General features: G+C 36.6%; 1 protein-coding gene and 1 pseudogene across 12 annotated transcripts in view; one reads left to right on the plus strand and one right to left on the minus strand.

Annotated features, from left to right (window-relative positions):
- The window catches only part of PHTF2 (putative homeodomain transcription factor 2), a 171924-nt gene that overhangs the window by 94190 nt on the left and 51713 nt on the right, over positions 1–26021 (minus strand). For 9 of the 12 annotated variants that reach the window (XM_032484144.1, XM_032484146.1, XM_032484142.1 and 6 more), the window contains 6 exons: positions 24874–24930; positions 24535–24546; positions 21440–21509; positions 20729–20887; positions 17799–17964; positions 16470–16634 (listed from right to left, as the gene is read on the minus strand). In XM_032484144.1, the coding sequence (XP_032340035.1) occupies positions 16470–16634; positions 17799–17964; positions 20729–20887; positions 21440–21509; positions 24535–24546; positions 24874–24930 (629 nt within the window). The remainder of the gene's footprint in view (positions 1–16469; positions 16635–17798; positions 17965–20728; positions 20888–21439; positions 21510–24534; positions 24547–24873; positions 24931–26021) is intronic. The other 3 variants (XM_032484145.1, XM_032484147.1, XM_032484143.1) reach the window with 1 other exon arrangement.
- Positions 716–1372, plus strand: LOC102514074 (annotated as a pseudogene).

Consider the following 26021-nt stretch of genomic DNA (forward strand, 5'->3'; position numbering starts at 1 on the left):
CTCAGTTCTATTCGAATCTTTCAGAACTGTTCAGGACCTTAAAACTCATCTGTGCTGAATGCTCCTTTTGAAAACAAGGAATCAGAAATACAGAGATGTGTAGGTGACTTATTCAAGTCACCAGTTAGAGGCAAAGCTGGCACTAGAATACAGACCTTCTGAGTATGAGGTTAATTATATTCTCCATCCTACCTCCAACTGCCCGCTCTTTGGGAAACTGCCTGCTAGGATTTCTTCTTGACACACTCATCAAAACCTAGAAAGTTTTTGTTTTATACAAACAGGCCTCTCTCCTTCCTAACCTTCTCCATCAAGATTACTAAAGGGGACAGACTATATCTCGCATTTGCTCTACAGAGCTCCAACACTTTCTAGTCACTAATAACCCACAGAGCAACAAGACTCAAAATTCCAATCTTCTGACCATTTTCTTTTTATATGACCCTAAGAGACATGGAGAGATGAAGGGAATAAGCCACAGAATAAAGATCATTTTAGAGTGGCAGAGGGAGGGGGGAAAGATGAATTATGGTAGAAAGGAGAAAGGGCAGAAGAGAAAATAAAAGGTGCAGAGAAAATGTGTGGTCTTCTCTGCTTAAGGAAGAAAGGGATAGAAACATCAGTTATTAACTGTTCCCTTTACCACTCCCTTAAACACTGTGCAACAAGTCGATGTGGTAAAAGACCAAAGGAAGTGAAGCTACTTGATATCCTGAAAATGTGAGAAACTCAAAGACAGAGAAGGAATGTGCTGGAAAGGTATTTATGAAGCTTCCTGGAAATTATACTGAGTTAGAAAGGGAAGGGAACGGGTCCCCTGAGCACCGTGCCGCCATCCAGACCGCAGCTTCTCTCTTCTGGCACCATGGCATCTCCCAGGCCGCCTTCCCTGGTGCCCACGTGGGCGTACCCCCATTTTATGAGATGCTTAAGGAGGAGCACGAGGTGGGGGATGCTGGGGGCTTCCCAGAGCCCAGCCCCCATGACGACCACCGTGATCAACATCCGCAGTGAGACCTCCGTGCCCGACCACATCGTCTGGTCCCTGTTCAACACCCTCTTCCTGAACGTGTGCTGCCTGGGCTTCATGGCATTTGCCTACTCTGTGAAGTCCAGGGACCAGAAGATGGTGGGCGATGTCCTTGGGGTCCAAAGCTATGCCTCCACCGCCAAGTGCCTGAACGTCTGCACCCTGGTGCTGGGCATCCTTCTGACCATGTGTTCATCATTATTTTCGCCACTGACTCCCTGATGATTTTCCAGGCGATCTTAAAGGAGTATGGAGGCTACTAGTAGCTGCCCGCAGCCATCCCTTCACAGCAGTTTATACACACCCCCCGTCTACAGCTGAATAAAAGCCAGCATTCCTGTGGGGGAAAAAAAAAAAGAAAGGGAGGGGAACGGAGGTGAAGGAGGTGATGGAAGACTGGAAAGTTGGTAGAACAGAACCATTAATCAGCCAGGTATGCAAGAGAGAAATTTATCTGGGAAGAAAGATAGAAATGCTGGACCTGCAGTGCCCAGGAACATCCTGCTAAAGATCAGTAGGCAGTCGAAAACAAAGGCCTGGAAGCCAGTGGTCAAAGCAGAAAAAGTGGCTGAAAACTTGTAGAGAGAAACAGAATCCTAGACACCAAAAGATATGGGCCTAGTGACAAGGGCTCTAAATCAGTAATTTTCAGCTTTAAGAACTTTTCTAAGATAAATGTATTCCCTTCCCTACCAGGACAGAGTGAAGACTATGTTAAGCCAGAGAGAAGAGTACCAGTAGCACTCATTCCATATACCTTTTGGCTATCTTCCACTTCCTCCCTTCCTTATCTCTGCTTCCTTCCAATCTTCTTTGAGTTGTTCCTCTCGCCAGTATCTCTTCAAAGTATATGTAACACTATCAGGATATATGAATGGTGAGTTCCTAACATATAGTAGCTATCTGATGTTTCTCTTGAGCTAAATGCAGATAAGTTGAAAAGCAAGCTGAAACCACAAAGAAAATACTAAACGTAAATGTCACTCTCAGAGTTTATAAAGCAGCTGAAAATACAAATTGAGGCAGCTTGGCCGTGCCTGGTAATAACAGCACTTGCAAGGGCATCGTTGGAGTAGGACAGCAGGGGCAGCCCAGCAGCAGCCAATAATGGCAACTCAGTCAAAGGCAATTCCAGGGCAGGGGGTCAGGGGCAGCCCAGAGGGGTTGGGAGATGGGCTACATACAGAGGATTAATTGAATAAGTAAGTATATTGGAGACAATGAGAACTAAGTTTTTCAGTGATAGAGAAGGAAGATATAGAGAAGAAAAAACAAAATGAACTCTGTGGTACTGTATTTGAATTGGAACTGTCATTGCAAACTCATGGCTTATGTCTAGATAAAGAAATAAATATAGCTGTAAAAGGATACACACACACACACACACACACACAGACACACACACACACACACACACACTTTCTGGCTCTGTCCACTGAGAAGGCCCTCGGATAGCAACACCTCAACAGCAATGAACAAATCTAGCACTCAGATCTTTGTTTCTATATTCTCCTCTCCTTAAATTAAGAAATGGTTGATTCCAAGCCTGAGGCAAAGGAAATACAAATTGAACCTGGAAACACTGTTGTGCCAGAAAGTAAGGAAGTGTTCAGAGAAAGATTAGGACATTCCACCAAGACAGAGAAATTGCTCAAAGGGGCTCCACTGGCCAAATTGAAACCAATCTAATCACCAAACTACATAATAGTAACAAACTGAATAAAACAGAAATGTAGCAGTAAATAATTAAAGGAAAGCTCTTCCTTAAAACAGAATGCCAGCTAGTAAGTATAGAAGGAATGATGGAGTTTGAAAAATCACCATCGGCGATCATCATAATAAAAGTCAGGCAAGAATCATCAATGGATGCTAAAACTGGAAGGCGAAGGTGGGATGAGAAATGGGTTACTTTTTTATAGTCAATGCATCTCCAGACAGGGCATCTGCTAATTATAAAGGGAAAAATAAATAAATTTACAATGGAGAAATCTGGCATCTACTAGCTTGATCAAGGGATTAATGTAAATATCATCAGTAAGGGAACAAATCTACATTTTTTGCCACCTGATAGGATGCAACAAAAAGAATGAAGTATCATTTCTATGATACTCCTGCCAAAAGTGTATAACTTGGGTTGAATTATAAAGAAATATCACACTACTAGCCCAGGGGTGTACTGCTAAATGTTGAACAACCAGCTTTCCAGCCTTTGTTTCTAGTGTTCCTTTATTTCCATGGTGTAAACAATCTGACGATGGCCAATTTCAAGTACCAGCTGATAACAATGAACACAGCATTGGGAAGAGATATGCATATTCAGCTCACACAAGTCACTTGAAGCCAGATCCAGAAAACCACTGACACAAATCCAAATTAAGGAACATTCTGCTAAGTGACTGCTCTGCATTTTCAAAAAAGTGAAGAATGTGAAACTTGAGGAAAGATTGAAGTCTGTTCCAGAATGAAGGAGACTAAAAAGACACTGGGTTTGATCACTGGCTGTGGCACATGGTCCCAGATTAGATCCTTTCGCTGTAACGGATATTATTAGGGTCAGTTAACAGAATTGAACTGGGTCTCTGGGTGAAAGATACATGGGAGTTCTTTGCACTATTCTGTCATCTTTTAAGTTTGAAATTGTTTCAAAATAAAATTATATATATATTAATCACAAAGTGATTAATACTCTGATTAGGGCATACTTTAGATTTGAGCATAGAGGAAATGCTGAAAGGAAAATAATGCCACAGAGCTAAATTGCAACTGATGCAGGTTAAAGAGGGTCAAAAATTGTGACTGCTTCAGACAAGGTTTAGTTTTACCACTGACTGCTACATTATCCATATTGTCAATAACAGCTGAAACTAAGAACTTCACAGAATAATGTTACTTTCTCAAAAGGAACACAGGTTACCAAGACTCAGATGTTTAATCCTTCTCATTCCTCTATTTAAAGAAATAAAACTAATTGGGAAAGACAGCAGGAGTAATAGATTTATTTTTAAAAACTACTGTTAAACTCAACTTAGAGTATATTTTTTAAAGGGAAGCTACTTCTATTTAAGTCAACTTTAAAAATATGTAAAAAAATAAACTGCAGTGAGGTAAATAGCATTTTGATTTTTCTTTTTCTTTCTTTCTTTTTTATCATTTAACAGAATCCCCTCCTTTACAGAGGAGAAATTGTGATTTTATTTTTCATAATTGTATTCTTTTACAGAATAGTGATTTGATATTAATAGTACTTTGATTTTAAAGTAAAAACATGCATCTAAATCATCATTCCCTACCAAAAACAAAAAGCAGGGTAGAAAGAAACTGGTATTAGGAATTAAAGTCCTACAGTATAGAAACAAATGGTACCTTTTAGTATTATCCACAAAAAGATCTACCTCTTGATAGCTACACTTACTGCATATAATACATTCACTTAAGTATTTCCATAAGAAACCTTGTAAATATTTACTGAAAAGGCTGCTGAAATTTTGACAGGGATTGCATTGGATCTGTAGATCAATTTGAGGGAAACTGACTTCTTATCAATATTAAATCTTCCAATCCATGAACATCATATATGTCTCCATTCATTTAGGTCTTCCTTAACTTCTCTCACCAATGTTTTGTCAATGTACAGATGTTGAAAATATTTTGTATCAAAGAACCTAGAATAACCAAAACAATTCTGAAAACAGTAACATTTGGAGGGTTAACAATACCTGATTTTAAGCTTTATTATAAAGCTACAGCAATCAAGAAAGTGTGGTATTAACATCAATATAGACAAATGAATAGAACAGAAGTAGTCCAGAAACAGATCCATCCATATAAGGGTGGCTGATTTCTGACAGCACAAAGCTGCAAAAGGAATTCAGGGGAGGAAGAATAGTCTTTGCAACAAACGGTGTTAGAACAATTGGACAGTTACATGCCAAAAACAAAACCCCAAAAAACTCTGATACCTACCACATCATATATAAAAATTAACTCAAAATCAACCATAGGCCTAAACGTAAAACCTAAAACTATAAAATGTCTAGAAGAAAATACAGAAAATATTTGTGACTTTTGGTTTGCCAAAGAAATCTTAAGATATAACACCAGAAGAAAATTTCATCAAAGACAAAAATTCATAAATTGGACTTCTGAAAACTACTGTTCAAAAGATACTGTTAAGAGAAGGAAAAGATAAGCCATAAACTGGGAAAAAATATTTGCAAAGCACATACCTGATAAAGGACTTGTATCCAAACTATACAATGGACGATCAGAACTCAATAATAAGAAACCACCCAATAAAAAAGTGGACAAAATATTTGAAGAGACACTTCACTAAAGAAGAAATTTGATGGCAAATAAGCATATGAGATCAACAATAAGTAAAATGTTGTATAGCAGATCTCTAGAATGTTTTCACCTTGCATGATTCAAACTTCATTAAGCCCACTGAACAGAAACTCCCCATTTTCCACTCCCTGCAGGCCCTGGCAATCACCATCTGTTAATTAGTGTTTATATGCAACTGTTTCTCATCCCTAGCACCACAGTGTACTGAATTATCTACAATAAGCCATTGTATTTCTATTGTTACACTAGTTAAAGCTTTTTATGTTATATTTCTATGACATAGTATAGCCTGTTGGTTAAGAACACATACTCTGGAGTCTGCCAGACATTAAATGAATCCCTGCACTATCAATCACTAGACATGTAACATCAAGCAAGTTATTTAATCTAAGTCGCAGTTTCCTTACTACCACTACTTGCATCAAAGAGTTGTGAGGATTAAACAACATCTTTAAAGATCTTAGCACTGTGTCTATAAAGAATAAGATCTCCAATAAGTGTAAGCTATTGTTTTTTATCTGTCTTAAAAAAAATACATTTACTTAATAAAACCAGAGTTAACAATATTTTCTTAGCTGAACTCAAACACCATGAGTTACAGGCATCTGAGCAGAGAGGTTAGTATTATCTTGAAAGCAGGAGACATTTAACTCTACACTGATTTCACTTATTCCATGATAGAAGCAGTATTTCCTGCATTTAGATTTTTTTTGATTGACACATCGTTGACATACAACATTGTACTAGTTTCAGGTGTACAACATAGTGGTATGGCATTTATATATTCCCACACTGGATCCTGAACAAAAGCATTTGCAAAGAAAAAATGTGCAATTTCACTGCCATGGTCAATGCTTATAGTTTTATAACTAGCCTCCACTTTAATCATTGGATGGCATGGCCTGTGTAGAATTTTCTTTCAAGTATTATGCTTGACATTCAAGAAGGGTAGCTCTATGGCAAAAACACTCTTAGGAGGACCTGACCTTTAGAAATACACATAGTATAATTACTTTAGTTCCTTTGTGAGATATGGTGAGAAACGATTTTGTTCTTTTCTGAAAAAGTACAGGTAAATATACAATCTACACCATAAATAAACCATAAAAAGATTTTTTTAACATTAAAAACTTCAACCAGAAAGTTAACACAACCTTTTAAAAACTTACTACCTTATAAAATATCAAATATTTGCTAAACATGGAAACTTTTGTGTTTCTATATTAAAAACCTTGCCAGGTAATTAAGAACACTCATGACACACTGTACTGTCATGGAAAAAAAGAAGTATTTGTTGGTCCTCTCAAAAATATTCAGAGGTCGCGGGATGGTCCCGCGGGGAGGGAGTGGCAAAGGAGGACTGGCGCTCGCTCGCTGGGTCTCCCTTCGACAACTGAGAGGCCAGCGGGACCGAGGGGGAGCCTCCGAGGCTCGGATCTGTACAGAGCAGCCCTTGACTAACAGAATTAAGTTAAACGGGCACAGTGTCCCCCCGACACCCAGCCTGAGACGCGGGCCGGCAGCGGCGGGCAGGGCCAGGCTGCACAAGCCGGGCGGAGGACGGGGGCGGCTGCACAGAGGCACCCCGGGGGACTGCAAGGGTCTGCACGCTGTGACTGTGGGTGCACAGGGCAGAACAACCTGGGCCCTCCATAAAACAGCAAGGTTGATGTGCTCTCGGGGGAAGGGTGCACACTCCCATCTCTGAAAACCCGCAGAAAGTTTTCGGGGGAAGAGAGGCGGGGCTCAGGCACAGCCGCCATATCCTCCGCGCTGAGCACCCAGGCGGGGGCGGGGCGAAACCTGCATCCGCACCGAAGGGCTTAGCAGCCTCAAAGGCCAGACTGAGACTGGCCTGCAGCCCGGGGCAGATAGGATCCTTCCATCCTGGTCCCTCAGAGAACTTGCTCCACAAAGACAAACAAGGAGCTGGGTTTTGGCTCGGAGCACGGACAGGGCTGTCCCTCGGTCTTCCCCGAGCCCACCTGCGGAGCACCGACCAGGGCGGAGCGCGCAGCCGCACAGAGAGCGGAGCTACCGGCGGTGCAGGTAGAGGGACAGCGCCCCCCCCCCCGGCCCCCCGCCTTTCTGGCAGGAACACAGCCCCTGACCGAGGTGCTGGGAGGGGGCACGACCCGCCCTCCTACCTGGCCAGTCTGCAACATCTGACTGCGGCATCCGGAGGGGCAGCGACCCGCCCGCCCACAGCAGAGAGCTGCACCTGACCCAGTGTTAGGAGGCGGTGCGATCTGCTTGCCGACAGGTGCTGGGAGCAGCACAGAAGAGGGCGCCAACGGAGGGCCTCTGAAAACAGCAAGCTGAGTTTCCAAAACAGGACGAAGACAGAAAGACTTAACATTAAAAACACAGACTCCAGGAGAACACCGACAAACCCCCCTCCCCTTTTTTTTAAATCTGTTTTTACCTGTTCTATTTTCTATTACTCTCTTAATTTTTACTTCTTAATTCATTTCTATTTCTCTTGGGTTTTGATGTCCTGCTATTGATTAGACACAGGTTTCAAATACATCTATTCATCTCCCCCCCCCTTTTTTTGTAAAGGTTTTAAAAGGACGTCTCAACCCGATTAATACTCTGCTTCAACTCACTCTTCTATTATTCATTATACACTGTTTTCAAACCCTCTTTCTCCCTTCTTTTAAAATTCTCTCTCTCTCTCTCTCATTTTTTTTTTCTTTTTTTCCTAAGTTCTATTCCTAAATAAGCATTAGATAGATAAAATCCTTAAGGACCAAAATAAACAACTGATACTCCATAAACCACAGTGCCAAAGAGGTATGAGCAAGATGAAGAAGCAGAAAAACCTTTCCCAATTAAAAGAACAAGAGAAATCCCCTGAAAGAAAGATCAACGAAATAGACATCGATAGCCTACTAGATCAAGATTTTAAAAAAGGAGTGATCGAATTGCTGAAGGAATTAAAAGAGATAGTGTTTAGAGATATAAAATATGTCAAAAATGAAATTGAAGCTATAAAGAAGAGCCAAGTAGAATGGGTAAACTCATTGACAGAGATGAGGAATGATCTAATAGCTGTGCAAAGCCAACTAGATAATGCAGAGGAACGAATTAGTGATCTAGAAGACAGGGCAATAGAAAGCACCCATTCAGAAGAACTACAAGATAAACAAATAAAAAATAATGAAAATAGAATAAGGGACCTATGGGATAATATAAAGCGTCCCAATCTTCGCATAATAGGGGTCCCAGAAGGAGAAGAAAGATCAAAGGGGATTGAAAAGGTTTTTGAAGAAATCATGACTGAAAACTTCCCAAACTTAAAGAAGGAATCAGATATCCAAGTACAGGAAGCTCAGAGGGTCCCAAACAGGAAGAACCCAAATAGACCCACACCAAGACATATCATAATCAAGATGGCCAGAGTCAAGGATAAAGAAATGATTCTAAAGGCAGCAAGAGAAAAGCAAAGAGTAAGTTACAAGGGAACCCCCATAAGGCTCTCAGCTGATTTCTCTACACAAACACTACAGGCCAGAAGGGAATGGCAAGATATATTCAAAGCCCTGAATGAAAAAAAGATGCAGCCTAGGATCCTTTATCCAGCAAGGCTATCCTTGAGGATAGAAGGAGAAAGAGTTTCACAGACAAAAAAAAGCTGCAGGAGTTTAGCAACACTAAACCCATGCTAAAAGAAATATTGAAAGGGCTATTCTAAATAGAAAAGCAGCAGGATGCTACAGAAATGAGAAACACACAACTGGAAAGGTGATAACTCATGAATTACAAATAAAGTAAACATGAAATTATGAAAGAAGACATACAAATTACTGAGAGTGGGAGAGGGAGGCAGGGAAATATAGAATATTTTTTTCTTTCTTTTTTAAATTTTTTTAACAGTAGGATGGGTTTGAGATTATCTTACTATCAGTTTAATAAAAACAGTTATAGTAATGGGTTGATAGATTTACAAAAAAGGGTAACCACAAGCCAAAAATTTACAAAGGAGTCACAAAAATTAAATAAAATCCATGATAATACAAAGGAAAATTACCAAACCACAAAAGGAAGAAGAAAGGAACAAAGAGGATATACCAATTCAACTGCAAAGATAAGTTCAAAATGGCAATAAACACACATCTATCATTAATTACTGTAAATGTTAATGGACTAAATGCTCCAGTCAAAAGACACAGAGTGGCAGACTGGATAATAAAGCAAGAACCTTCAATATGCTGCATACAAGAGACCCACTTTAGGGAGAAGGACACATATAGATTGAGAGTGAAAGGATGGAAAAGGATATTCCATGCAAATGGAAAAGCCAAAAAAGCAGGTGTTGCAGTACTGAATTCAGACAAAATAGACTTTAAAACAAAGGCCATAAAGAAAGATAAAGAAGGACATTTTATAATGATTAAAGGAGTGATACAAGATGAGGATATTACACTCGTTAATATATATGCACCCAATATAGGAGCACCTAAGTACATACAAGAATTACTAACAGAGATAAAGGGGGATATTGATGGGAATACAATCATAGTTGGAGATTTTAACACTGCATTAACATCACTAGACAGATCTTCCAGACAGAAAATAAACAAGGCAACAGAGAAATTAAATACTACAATAGAAAAACTAGATTTGGTGGATATTTTCAGAGCATTACACCCCCCCAAAATAGGATATACATTCTTTTCAAGTGCACATGGAACATTTTCCAGGATCGATCATGTACTTGGGCACAAAAGAAACCTCAACAATTTCAAGAAGATAGAAATTATCTCAAGCATCTTTAATGACCACAATGCCATGAAACTGGAAATCAACAACAGAGAAACAAAGTAGAAAAAAAGGAAAGCATAGAGATTAAACAATATGTTATTGAAAAAACAATGGATCAATGAGGAAATCAAAGCTGAAATTAAAAAATACCTTGAGACAAATGATAATGAAAGCACAACCACTCAAAACCTATGGGACACAGCAAAGGCAGTGCTAAGAGGGAAGTTTATAGCGATACAGGCCTTCCTCAAAAAAGAAGAACAATCTCAAATAAACAATTTAACCCACCACCTGAATGAATTAGAAAAAGAACAAAAAGCCCCAAAAAGCAGCAGAAGGAAGGAAATAATAAAGATCAGAGAGGAATTAAATACAATAGAGATTAACAAGACCATAGAAAAAATCAACCAAACCAAAAGCTGGTTTTTTGAAAAAGTAAATAAAATCGACAAACCTCTGGCCAAACTCACAAAGAAGAAAAAGAGAGAGCACAAATTAGCAAAATAAGAAAGGAAAATGGAGAAATTACAACAAACAAAATAGAAATACAGAATATCATACGAGAATATTATGAAAAACTATATGGAACCAAACTGGATAACCTAGAGGAGATGGATAAGTTTCTGGAAACATACTGTCCACCAAAACTGAATCAAGAAGAATCTGAACACTTGAACAATCCGATCACTAGAAAGGAAATAGAAATAGCAATTAAAAACCTCCCTACAAATAAAAGTCCAGGACCGGACGGCTTCACCGGGGAATTCTACCAAACATACAAAGAAGAACTCATACCAGTCCTTCTCAAACTCTTCCAGACGATTGAAAAGAAGGGAATACTCCCAAACTCATTCTATGAAGCCACCATCACCCTGATACCAAAACCAGGCAAAGACACTACAAAAAAAGAGAATTATAGGCCAATATCACTGATGAACATAGACGCCAAAATCCTCACCAAAATTTTAGCAAATAGAATCCAACAACACATAAAGATTATACATCATGACCAAGTGGGGTTCATCCCAGGGACACGAGGCTGGTTCAACATACGCAAATCAATCAGTGTAATACATCACATCAACAAGAGAAAGGACAAAAACCACATGATCATCTCAATCGATGCAGAAAAAGCATTTGATAAAATTCAACACCCTATTTATGATAAAAACTCTCGCCAAAGTGGGTATAGAGGGAACATATCTCAACATAATAAAAGCTATATATGACAAACCTACAGCCAGCATAGTACTCAACGGTGAAAAACTCAAAAGCTTCCCACTAAAATCTGGGACAAGACAAGGATGCCCACTATCACCACTCCTATTCAACATAGTCCTGGTAGTCCTAGCCACAGCAGTCAGGCAAGAGAAAGAAATAAAAGGGATCCAAATTGGAAAAGAAGAGGTAAAAGTGTCATTATATGCCGATGACATGCTACTATATATAGAAAACCCTAAAAGTTCCACACAAAAGCTACTAGAGCTGGTTGAAGAATTCAGCAAGGTAGCAGGTTACAAAATTAACGTTCAAAAATCAGTTGCATTTCTTTACACTAACGATAAATCAACAGAAGAAGAAAGTAAAGAAACAATCCCCTTTAAAATAGCACCCAAAGTAATAAAATATCTGGGAATAAATCTAACCAAGGAGGTGAAAGAATTATACACAGAAAACTATAAACCATTGATGAAGGAAATTAAAGAAGGCTTTAAAAAATGGAAAGATATTCCATGCTCTTGGATTGGAAGAATCAATATTGTTAAAATGGTCACACTGCCCAAGGCAATCTACAGATTTAATGCAATCCCTATCCAATTACCCAGGACATATTTCACAGAACTAGAAAAAATCATAATAAAATTCATATGGAACTATCAAAGACCTAGAATTGCCAAACCATTACTGAAGAGAAAGAAAGAGGCTGGAGGAATAACTCTCCCAGACTTCAGACAATACTATAGAGCTACAGTCATCAAGACAGCATGGTATTGGTACCAAAACAGACATATAGACCAATGGAACAGAATAGAGAGCCCAGAAATGAACCCACAAACTTTTGGTCAACTCATCTTTGACAAAGGAGGCAAGAATATACATTGGAATAAAGATAGTCTCTTCAGCAAATGGTGTTGGGAAAACTGGACAGCAGCATGTAAAACAATGAAGCTAGAACACTCCCTTACACCATATACAAAAATCAACTCAAAATGGATCAAAGACTTAAACATAAGACAAGATACAATAAACCTCCTAGAGGAAAACATAGGCAAAACATTATCTGACATACATTTAAAAAATTTTCTCCTAGAAGAAATAAAAGCAAGAATAAACAAATGGGACCTAATGAAACTTACAAGCTTCTGCACAGCAAAGGAAACCAGAAATAAAACAAGAAGAAAACCTACGGAATGGGAGAAAATTTTTGCAAGTGAAACCGACAAAGGCTTGATCTCCAGAATATGTAAGCAGCTCATACGACTCAATAAGAAAAAAATAAACAACCCAATCCAAAAATGGGCAGAAGACCTAAACAAGCAATTCTCCAAGGAAGACATACAAATGATCAAAAAGCACATGAAAAAATGCTCAATATCACTAATTATCAGAGAAATGCAAATCAAAACTACAATGAGGTATCACCTCACACCAGTCAGAATGGCCGTCATTCAAAAATCCACAAATGACAAATGCTGGAGAGGCTGTGGAGAAAGGGGAACCCTCCAACACTGCTGGTGGGAATGCAGTTTGGTGCAGCCACTATGGAAAACAGTGTGGAGATTCCTCAAAAGACTAGGAATAGATTTACCATATGACCCAGGAATCCCACTCCTGGGCTTGTATCCAGAAGGAAATCTACTTCAGGATGACACCTGCACCCCAATGTTCATAGCAGCACTATTTACAATAGCCAAAACATGGAAACAGCCTAAATGTCCATCAACAGGTGACTGGATAAAGAAGAGGTGGTATATTTATACAATGGAATACTACTCAGCCATAAAAACCGACAACATAATGCCATTTGCAGCAACATGGATGCTCCTGGAGAATGTCATTCTAAGTGAAGTAAGCCAGAAAGAGAAAGAAAAATACCATATGAGATCACTCAAATGTGGAATCTAAAAAACAAAAACAAAAACAAACAAACAAACAAAAACAAAGCGTAAATAAAGGACAGAAATAGACTCACAGACAGAGAATACAGACTTGTGGTTACCAGGGGGGTGGAGGGTGGGAAGGGATAGACTGGGATTTCAAAATTGTAGAACAGACTACACTGTATAGCACAGGGAAATATACACAAAATGTTATGCTAACTTACAGAGAAAAAAATGTGACAATGAGTGTGTATATGTCCATGAATAACTGAAAAATTGTGCTGAACACTGGAATTTGACACAACATTGTAAAATGATTATAAATCAATAAAAAATGTTAAAAAAAATATTCAGAGGTATATAAATAGAGCAACTGAAGAGCACCCTTTCAGTACTAAAAAACATTAGAGAGTAGCAAGGGAAATTTAACAGTAGCAGATAACTCTTATTCTAGAACATAGTATGAAATTTCTGGTCCTGCTCTCATTTCTGCAAGGCTAGGAATTAAGGGGGAGGGGAGGTTAGAGAATCAGAATGCATGAAATCTCAGGTATAGTAAGAAAATGACACAGGGGCCTATATGTAACTATCACTGCTATCTGAAGTTACACACACACCTTGATTACATGCTAACATAGCTCTTCAAAGACTTTTGGGACCCTACATTTCTCTAGGTATCCTCTACAAAACGTAAGTTTGAGAGATGTGTACCAAATTAAGTTTATTTACAGTACCTGTAATCTTTCTAGGACCAGTCCAACTCTAAAATACAGTGATTCTAGCAAATTTAATGAGTTATTAGTTGTGGCCACAAAATATCCTTAAAAATCAGGGATATACCAGCATTTACATTGTCTTCATCCTTGTCTGTGGAAGACAGGCAACAGAGCTTCACCCAGTTTATAGTTTAAATGACTGTACTATTTAAACTACAGTCAGCAAAAACCAAATTTTAATCCTTGTACCAAAAATTTCTGGTGGGATTGCACACTTTAACTTACGCAGTATACTCCATTACATGAAGAAAATCAACTTAATAAATCTTTAACTTTTACTTCAGTATCTTAAAAACAGTAAATACGGAAGCTAAAGGGGTCAGAAATCTTCAAGATTAGGTAAATCAAGCATATGAGTTAACATGTGGCCTGATTTAATTCTGGTATCTGTCTCTAATTCACCAAGTCAGTTTATAAACATTACTTTTTCTACTCAAAAATGACCATAATTCCTATTGACTATGTTTTAGTGACATTGTGATGGTCAAATGAATCCTAAAGGACATGAAAGAAAACCTAGTATCTATCTGAATTTTGAAACAGGTATTATGCTGAAAACATATACTATCTACATGTAATTCTTCCTGTTCAATTTCTTCCGTAGCAACTGTAATCATGCTAATTTAAGACAATATATACTTCACTAAAATTAAAGTGCTAAATTCTTAGGAAATACAGTTGATTTCTGCATCTTTTTTACTTGATACTTTCTTTGGCTTTGTTCTCTCAGGTTCACAGAGTTCTTTCACAGTAATTCCTAATTTCTTCAAATGAGAAATACTATGCCTAATTCTAAAAGGACTAGTTTTATTTTGAGAATGGAATGTACTTAGATATGATAAATGGGCCTTTCCCCATTTATCACAGGATGTTAAAAACACTAGTTTTCCTTCTAACATCTAGAAAATTATCAAGACATCAAACACAAAGCTTAGATATTTGTGTGGCTATGAATTTATTTTCCCATCAATTACGTTAATTCAGATACCTTAATGTAAGTACCCAGCCTTTTAACTTATTATCATCACAATTTTAAGTCTTAGTTGATATTTCAGTTTAAGTCCTTTCTGACTTATCAGAGCCTAAAAGACCAAGACATCATCAAGATTTCAGAACTCAGTGCAGAACTTCTAAAATTAAGATTACTTCGTAACTAATATTTAAAAGTCTCATTCATATGTTGGCAAACCAGTCCCCAAATGAAACAGTTGAAAATAGTGCATCTTTAAAAACACTTAGATTATAGTTGTCATGATTAAAAAGAATAAATCCAAAGGGATTTAGCCACGATAGCATCAATCAAAGTCATGCTACAGTTCAAAGAGAGGAAAATTAAAGTCTGAAACTCATTTGAATAGAGAAACATGGTAGAAATCCAAAGGCACTAACCTACTAATTTTGGAGGATTCTGAATACTATATAACACAATATCACTTTTAAACAACCAAAACAATTAAGTGATCCCCCAAAGCAAAACATATCCAGTATGCTATTTATAACTGCTTAACAAAAAGTCTTGAGAAATGTTTAAGAAATTGACTTTGCAGTGATAAAACTATCATATCCTTACTGTCAGAAAGTATAGCTATTTTTATATGTATAGAAAAAAAAAAGACTAACCAAGAGAGATAGAGACTGAATCCAATCCAAGTTAAAAACAAAACAAAAACTGTATCTTCTCTGGAAGAAAACTAGTTGGTTGGAAGAGTCAGGGAATGAACTTACTGACATGTTACTGCAAAACAACTAAAACTTTGGAAAATTTCGCCCCAAATTACAATCAATTAAAACATGCCCAGGATAGAACTGCTTAATTGCATAATGCATGATAAACTTTATCATAAGAGCATAATCACACATTGATATGTGTGATTTTGTTAATATTAACAAAAGTGACTGAAAATAGTTACTTGCAATATCCCTTTTCTTGATGTATTAACAACTTTCATCAGTTTTGGTAAATCTTTATTGTGGTACAAACTATATAAAAAAGCCCAATGTACAAAAACAGAACTTTGTATTACAGTATCCATTTTATTCTTTTAAATAACAATGCCTGTATGTTTTGTTTCAGAAAGTTTTACATAATTGAGGCAGAGATTAAAAACATCATACAACTCATATGGCATATTAATAAAGCCAATTTGACCTACAATACTGATAAAAATAAAATAGTACTTGAAAAATCACAGAAGAAACAAAGATCAAGAAATCCTAACTAAATATACTTTGATGTTATATATTCATTCTCATATAGATGTATTTACATAAATCCCAAGGTAACCTTTATGGTCTCTATTTTTCCATTATCTATAGCATTATAATTTATCAAAATAAAATCCATAATAGGGCTGTCATATTTAAAGTCATTAGTATTCATTACCTGAGACTAAGTTTCAGAAAAGGGATAGTGCACTTCTATGCCATATAAAGTCTTGAATAAATACAAACCCTGATAAAAAGAAAGCAGCATGCCAGAGATCTCTGAAGACTGTGCCAACGCTGTAAGAGGCGGTTGCAGCATGACTCTGAACTCCTCCCTCCTGTGTGTTATCAGTGGTACTAGAGCCATCTCCTTCCCTATGTACTTCCAAATGGGCTGCTTTTCTTAATTTCCTTCATTAGAAGAGATTAAGAGCAGAAGGTAGTTTTAAAATTTTAACAACCACTTTCTCGGTAGTGTATTCAAAATTTTGGTAAACATAAACACAGGAACTTTAATACATAGTAAAATTCAGATTGCTGGATAAAAGTTAATCCAAATATTAAGTACACATTCAAGACCAATTTTATAAATGGTATTGTTCCTTGCTCATACTGACAGGTCAGTGGACATTAGGGTTGTAAGGATGGCACTGAACAGATACCTACAAAAGCATCCCTTCCCTATTTGAATGTCACTTACATGCAGATGAAGAAAGAAGAAAATTTAGATTGGAGAGAATTATAATCTAAATGATTAGCAGTGCTATTTATCTAATTTAGGTATTATCTTTTCCCAAAAAAAGGTTTAAATCTCAATATACGAAAACTGCAAATGTCACAATGTCTTAGTAACAGTACCCAAAAAAGGAATTGCTCCCAAAGACCCTTAAAATAGAATTCCATTAATTAAAAAAAAAAAAGTTAAAAAAAAAATCATTGGGAGGAGGGTATAGCTCAAGTGGTAGATTGCATGCTTTGCACACATGAAGTCCTGGGTTCTATCCCCAGTACCTCCTCTAAAAATAAATAAACCTAATTACCTCTCCCCCTGCCACTGCCAAAACAAAATAATTAAATAATACAATAATAAAGAAATAAAACATAAAAAATAGAATGTTAAAAAAAAAGTTAAAAAAAAATAGAATTCCATTGTGCTAAGTGAACAATGAGACTGCAAAGTTTACTTAATCAAGGGGCAATATTAAAAGCTTCAAATAGCATTTAATAGTTAAGTGAACTTTTTTTTGACTTTTGTTTTTGCCAAAACATCTTGTAAGTACAAGATTTTGTAAATAGCAGAAATTATTAGCAAATTCAGCTAACATATATTCCCTACATTGATATGAAGTGCCTTAATAATAAGCTTCAAGAAAGAAAATAACCAGAAACAGGTATGTGGTCTTAAAATGGCTTTGAATAAAGTAACAGAAACTAAAATTTCAGTAGCTGCTTCTGAATCTCACTAATTTCTTTGAAAGAACAAGTTCACAAGATTAACATTTTATTCAAAGTCAAGAACAATCCTGGATTCAAATGATAGAAACCTACAAAAAGATCACTTTTAATAGACAGTACCTTCTTCTTTTACCCCCTGCACTTGGCGGAGGTTTGGGTGTCCTTGTTGAGACGATCTGGCAGTGCACAGTTCCCAGGAGCAGCATCAGCCATATTGGCCCAACCACTTCCGTCAGAGGTATGTTATGCGGGCTGGAAGCGGAACAGAATAATACTATTGCGGCAACTACAAAGAGGGAAAGAAAATACATTCAATTATAGATCTGATAGTTACTTCCTCACAACTTTAAAAATCGTTCTGACATTGCTTCTTGACAGATTATAATTTAAATTTAAATGAGTTAAAAGTTACTCCAAACAAGCTCCTTCAGACTATTTTATTGTTTGACACTAGCTAACCACGCTATTCAGAAATAAACTCTTGGAACAGGGTAACACCCAACATAGTCTTTAAAGTACACACCTTCCTGCAGTGAAAACTAGACGCATATAAATCTAAAGGTATTCCTGGTAAGATCACAGACACCCTCCTCAGTTTAGAGGAACATACAAAGAAACAATTAAAATACCTGTAACATATAAAGAAGCAATTAAAGTACCTGTAGTGGACTGAATTTGTGCCCACCTACTCCATATATTGAAGTCCTCACCCCCAATATGACTATCTTTACAGACAGGGCCTATAGGATGTAATAAAGTTTGAATGAAATCGTAAGAGTGGGGCCTTAATCCAAAAGGACCAGTGTCCTCACAAGAGGAAGAGATAACAGAGCTCTCTCCCCGCTCATGCACAGAATAAAAGTGAGAAGGTAACCATCTTCAAGTCAGGAAGAGAAACCTACAACAGATACCAACCCTGGTGGCACCTCGATCTGGGACTTCTAGCCCCCAGAACTGGGAAAAAATGAATTTCTGCTGTTTAAGCCACTCAGTCTGTGATATTCTATTACAGCAGCCTGAGTAGACTAATAGAGTATCTATGATACAAAGCAAAGAGATGTAGTTAAATTGGAGGGCAATGAAGGGATTCAGATGCCTAACTCTCCAAGTTTCCCTAACTCTGAGAACAAGTAGGTAACTAAGTAAATAACAGGGAAAAGGGTTAACCAGGCCAAGAGAGTAGCAGACCCAACAGTATATAGGCCAAAAAAAAAAAAAAAAAAAAAAAAGACAATGTTTAAGTAACAGCAGTCAATTTAGTCTGGTTAACACTGGGGGAAAATTCAACAAGAGACTGATCGAAATCTTGCCTTTTACTTTGAAGGCAATGATAATTAGGAGGAGATTTAGAACTTAAGTGGCTTCTTTGACTTGTAATTTAAAAAGATAATGGATAGAAGGTAAAAGACATTAGGGCTCTTGGCAGTAATCTCGGTGAGAAATGCTACAAACAAGAAGCAGGGATGGAGCTGAGGATAAATAGTTAAGATACTTAAAATGCATGTAATTAAAGTGAAAAATTGTATGTAGTTACATAAAATCAAGTCTGACTGCACAGGCTTCTTTCTACTTTTCAGGAGATGAAGGTGGGACAGAGAATGAAGACATAACTCAGAGCACTGCACCCAAGGAGACAAAGGCACAGAGTAGTTTCTAAAGGCACCAGTGGACTGCTGAAGGTCATTAGGGGCCTACCATGACTTTGTCACTGGCTGTGTGACTTGAAGCAAGTTAAGTCACTTTTAAAACTAAGTTTTACTAGGAGAGTGTTCAGTGTTCAACACTTATGAACACTAACAATGTTAAATTTGTTTGGAACTGAAAAATTATCTTTTTCATGCCTTACCTGACAGCTATTTAACTTAGGCAAGTAAGTGAATTTCAGCCACAATATGTGAACTTCTAGTTACATTAAACACTTGTTTGCCTTCAAATACTTGAAAGCAACAATACCAAAAAAGGACAATATAATGCAGTGGTTACAATGAATGGTATTCACTAATTATTACTCTAATAAGCAACTGCAATTTCTGTCCACTTTAGAATAAAGTTTTCTCCTTTAGGTAAACTACTAGAAAGCGTTAGAGGCTAACTACAAGCTCACTCCCTTTTATGTATAGAAGATTATACCCTGGCTTAAAAGAAACACCTTTACTTAAATAAAAGTTTTTAGTTTTTATTGTACTTTCATTTACTTAAAAGATACTACCTTTTACTTAGAGTTTGTTAAGAAATATTTAAATAATCATTCAAGATTATAATTGTGTTTCTTAAAAAGTAAGACATTAAAAAGACTGAAAGGGTACCAACCAAATTAAAATCGTTCCTTTGTTAGAGTGATGGAATGTGAGTGGTTTCTTCCTTTAGACTCCAAACGCTCTAGAGCGCTGTGTATTCTGCACTGCACACTGCTGCTATGACTGTGCACTGGAATGCTGCTGTGCTGGGAGGCAGCGTCACAGAGTTGTTAAGCATGTGGCTCTGAGGTCAGACAGTTTAGACTTGAACCTGGGCTCTGCCACACTTAGTGCCCTAAGGCCCTTCAGGTCCCATGTCTATAAGCTAGGCATAATAACAGTAACTATACTCACTGGGGTGTGATGAGGATTAAACGAGCATCTGTGAAAAGCACTTAGAACAGTACATGGTACACTGAATTTCAATACAGAATGAGGACAGTCTCAGGACACAGTGGTCAAGAGGAAAATACACATAGCTGAGAAAGAAAAAATTAATTAAGGCTATATAAAAAGACTGGTGTGTATGTATGTGTGGGGATACGTTTTGAAGAGACTTTGTAATTTTTAAAAATGCTCTCAACTTGTATTTTTCTTTAGCCACCCATAGATTCAGATTTTTATAAAATTACACTGGAAAACAATTGTTTTGTTTCCTCTATTTTTTAATACCAAACTTATTAAATATCATAGTAAGTGTGTATTTTCACACTCAGTAGTAATTAGCGTGTTTTAAAAAAAAAGCCTTAGTAACCCTAAGAATAAAACACACTGAAGTTAAAAGCAAAATGCATTTCTATCACTTAATTATACCTTGAAGAAGATAAAGGACAAGAAGCCAGAAAAAGATGACTTTTGATGTTACTTGTAACCACCACCGGAAGAAAAAGGGAAAAAATACAACTCGAACAATTCCCTTTCTAGTCAGAGAAGTCCATGGACTTTCAGGTTTTGCCTTAGCAAATGCAGACCCTGAAAAAGTAAAATGACAGAGAACACTTGTTATTCTTTAATTCCCTTACAGAAAAAAATTCAACATGCGAAGAACAGTAAAATGTGTAATTTCACTTGGTACTATACTATGAGTGGCAAATGTCCAATTTTGGGTAGGGGATACTTTTAAAAACATTACTCGTGCTATCATATTAATTCAGATACTTTGAAAAAATAAACCATTTTTAACTGAAATAACAGCAAAATTTCTCCCATATATTTTATTAATAGAAGACAATGTTCAAATATCAGTTCCAGTTAGGAATTTTTATAACAAGCCTTATAGTTTGCTAGGCAAATATAAGCTGCTTTTCTTTTACATTTATTAGTTCTTGGAATGATTTTTGGTGGGAGAAAAGACTAGTCAATAATATTTAAATGCTCCATTCTCTCCTTTTTAAACTATTTCTGCCTTCATTTAGGCTCACATTGCTTTTATTTCTACAAACATATGTATTTAACCCATTTTGAATTCTGTTTCTTTAAGGTCAATTTCTAATTGTATTAAGCATTTATTTACTCAAGGCTCACCTCTTACAAGATCGACATCTATGAGGTCTGGTTTTACATGTGCTGTTTTCTTTGGTTTATTCCTTAACCCCTGTAATATATTAAAAGTTGTGTTGATAAGACCGTAGATCTTTAAAGTCCTCATGACAAGAAAAAATACTTTTGTAACCATGTATGGGGAAAATATTTAAACTAGACTTACTATGGTGATCACTTCTTAATATATACAAATAATGAATCATTATGTTGTACACCTGAAACTAATACAGTGTTATATGCGCCAATTACAACTTAGTAAAAAGGTAGTACTGGAATTCTATATACATACACTTTTAAAATCCAGAATAGCAAAGAATCACCCCTAAAGATTTCATTAAAAAAAAAAAACTGAGTAATATAATAGACAAAAATTAACAGGTTATATATTTGTTGGAAATGGAACACAAGTATAGTATTGTAATAAACTGTTTTACTTTCCAAAATTGTAAGTTTAGGGATGTCTGTAACATTTGAGGCCTGTTTATTACTAAAAGTATAATTCTAAAACATAGACTATCGCTACGAATCAATTTGGATGTACAGCCTAAGATGGTACACAAGACTGTGTTGGCCCCAGTTTTGCACAGGAAAGTGTTGAGGTTGGCTGGGAGAGCAGTGGCCCTGAAGGGCCCTGGAAGGGCCCTTAAGTGTGATTCTGGGGGCATTGTTGCAGAAAGCAGTGGGTCACAGGCTGAGGACAGACAGGGATGCAGACTTTTTAGCAGATGCCACCATGTAGGGGTGGTATCAGCTGAGACCCAGAGAGGATGATGCACACCTCAAGGTTGCCACGATGTTCACATGCCAACCACTAACCAGACCACAATGCCACCTCATCACCTCAGAACTTAGATGCCATGCCCAGTAGGAGGAGAAGGGGGAAAGCAGGAACCATGAATTGAATTAGTTTAAACTTGAAATTACTAAACACTAAGATTAAGTTTCTGCCATAGTGTACAGAGTTAGAGCAGGGGTGGAGATCAAAATCAATGAAAAAAACTATCAAAAGATAAATTACACTGAAGACCAGGATGTTAAGAACTGGAAGAGCTTAGGCTAAACTCCTTGGGACCCAAGAACTGAGAGATGACTCAGTGTTTAGATTTGCTTACTGTTGGTTCAATTAACCAAGTAAATGCAAAAAATCCCTTGTTTCATTCTAATTTAAGTATCAACGACCCCCTAAATTAAAAATCTGATCAAGTACTATTTGCATGTAAAACAAAGAAGTGGACAGCATTTGAGCTCAGAATTAACTGAGATGTTTAAACCAAAAATGCACCCTGAAATCAAGATGTAATTAATTCTTGAACCCCTTCAAACAGCCTGTCCATCTGAAGTTGCAAACTACCCACAGACACAAAAATAAGAGAAAGAAAGGGTCAGGGTTGCTGATATAGCCATGATAATTTTATATACAGTCAATCCTCATAGATTCCTTATTTGTAAATTTACCTATATATTAAAATTTATTTGTACCAATTGGTAACACAACCTCTCAAGGTACTTAATATTCCCTGTCCAACAAGTTACAGACTGTCAGAGAGCGTAAGTGATTTTAAGGCCTTACCAGACTACTCTGCTGCTCTGTTTGCTTGACTATTCCAACTCTTCTCACCAGACTACTGTCTCATAGAGCTCCCACTTCTCTTTCCTCCTCCCCTTACATCTCTTCCTTCACCTATTCATTCAATGTTATTTCCCAGTGTTTCATTCTCTCAGCCTTTTTCTCTCCTCATTCAACGTAAATCCACTCACTTCTACAGCTGTGTCTGTATAATGTGCATAATATATAATATATAGAACAGCCACATGTACCTATATATACACATTTTACATACTGAAAACTCCCAAAACTCACTCCTAAGTACCATCAGGATATTTCTAAAACAGAATTCTATATCTGCTCTTTTTCTAGTATTTACCATCATACTTAGTCCTGACTTAGTGAAGTTGTTAAAATAGAAATTTAATCAGGTAACTTTTTTCTGCTTAAAATCCTTCAATGTCTCCCTCATTGTTTTCCAGATTATGTCTAGATTCTTGGGTAAAGCAGTGAAGCCCCTTCATGATCTGACCTCCATTTTCCTTTCTAGTTTTACTTCTAATCACCCTAATCTCCTTTTCCATCCAACCTATTACCCATCAAGTCCCTTGAGGATTCCTCAGTCAGTCATGCTACTTCCTTCCTTTATGCATTTTTCCATATGCTCTTCATTCTGCCTAGAATGTCTTCCTCATTCTCCCTAATGTCTGTCAAACTCAGCTCCTGAGTCACTTGCTCTGAGTGAAGTCTTTCCTAACCTCCCCAGGGCTGCTTCCCCTCTTTGCTCCCAAATAGAGACCTAAACATACCTCTCTTAATTGAACTGATCTCACTTGTAATTATGTATCTCATCTACAAAATTATAATCCATTTTATCTTTTTTCCCGATTTAATCCTGTATTTAACACATAGTAGGTGTTACTACGTGTTATGCAACTTTGTTAACTCTATTATTTCTTCAAGAAAATAGTTCAAAGATTAAAACTGACAAGTGGCAACTAATCTTGCTCTTTATTACAGGTGACTAAGTTGTCTAAACACTGTGATTTTTCTAACAGATTTTTAAGTAATTTTAGATAATGGTTTTCAACTTAATATAAACCTTTCTGTACAATAGAAACTGTCAAGCAACTAAAGTAACATTCTCTGGGCCAATATTAAATTTAGCTCGTGCAGGAACACACTGATTAGTATTATCTACACAAATGAAAACTATAAATCTTATTACCAAAAAGATGTGATTGCTGAGAAACAGAACAAATTTAGTTAAAAAATAGTTTCCATGCTAGCAAGGTAGCCTGAGTTTGTCTTATCAGCATAAATGATTACATGTTGAAGAAGAAACTACCTACTACAAGACATTTTAATTAATGCTTTATTTTCCTAAAGTCTTTTTAAAAAACGACTAACTGTTCAGCGATTCTCTTTGCACCCAAGTCATTCTGTTAGTAGCACCAAAAAGCAGATCTCAATGAAGCAGAGCAGCACTTGCAGAGGACCACTCAGGCGGGGAAAATCCTGAAACACTTACCAGTTTAATAAACTGTACAGAGCAATGACAGCATCAAAAGGGAGGAAAAGTAAACTAGAAGTATAAGGTGACAAGTGAAAGGGGAAGAAAGCTGACAAAAAATAATCATTAGAAATAAAATTTTAAAAGAACAGAAAGTTGCTAAAAAGCAAAAAAAAAGAAAAATTGTCAGAGGTAAAGACATATGAATATGCCATCACAAAGATTTTACCTCTTTATTGAAAAGTTTGGATATAGTAAGTAATATTAATTTACCTTAAAAGGTATATGGAAAGATATTAAATAAAATATGGTTAATATTCAATTCAAAGAATACACAAAATGAAATAAACTTGTTACCTTGATTTCCCTCTGTTCAACAGATTTTTCCCATATTTGTTGATCATATGCTCCAATCTATGAAAATAAATTAAAAATACTAAATTAAATGATCATTGTTGGTACCCATTCAGTAGGTATAACTCTGTTGAATTACAAGCAACTTAATGTTCACTCAGATTAGATTTTTGTGTGATCAATACTGCATGGCACTGGCTCTCAAGAATGTTTTCAGGACCGGCAGTTTCAGCAACAACTGGAACTTGTTAGAAATGCAGACTCTCCGGTCTCACTCCAGAGTTACTAAATCAGAAGTACGGGTGTGATATTCAACAATCTGTTTTAAAATCCCTCCAGATTATTCTGATACACTAGTAAGAAGTTTAAAAACCTAGGATAGTGGCCCTAGGGTACTTTTTATTTTAAATAAACACAGTTGCTACAGCCCTTGTACATTCAAGAAAAAACTCCCAAGTGATAAATTCTTTATGGAGTTATTTTTAGAGGAAAAATACCAATATTCTGCAGAAGTAAAAATTCGTAAGCACGGAGACCACAATTACCACTTGGAATAAGGTTTAAATTGAAAAATACAATCATGTAAGTGACTGAAGACACAGGGAAAGCATCAAGAAGTAGAATCCTTGTAGCTTCTATGCCTATTACTCTTAGATGCTGGAAAGCTCTCTGAAAGATAAGCTTTACCTGGGCAGGATGAACAAACCATTTTTACTATTCTTAACCAAGTTCTCTGCTGTTAGCTCCTATCATTTCCAGTTTCCACTTAATCTCCTATATCCAACAGTCACTAAAATGGGTCAACAACCTATAATTTTAACTGACGTTTTTCATTAGCATTAATTGAAAATTAGAATCCTAGGAAATTAAAATTACTTCAGGTAATTACAATTTAGAGACTAGAGACAGATAGAGACCAGAGATAGGCAAAGATGATGAGAAAATTCAAGAAAGTATTTTCTGACTCACATCTTTCTATCCAGAAATCCTCTTATCTTCACGTTATATTTTCAAATCTCATTACAAGAAATGAGAAATTGAGAATATGAGAATGGTTTAAAGACAGACATGAAGGAAGTAGAACAAAATGATTTATTAAATCATTTTAAAAGGTGCGACTTTCATAAAGACTTTTCAAGGATATACATGTT

This window comes from Camelus ferus, chromosome 7 (assembly GCF_009834535.1).
Source record: "Camelus ferus isolate YT-003-E chromosome 7, BCGSAC_Cfer_1.0, whole genome shotgun sequence".
NCBI lineage: Eukaryota > Metazoa > Chordata > Mammalia > Artiodactyla > Camelidae > Camelus > Camelus ferus.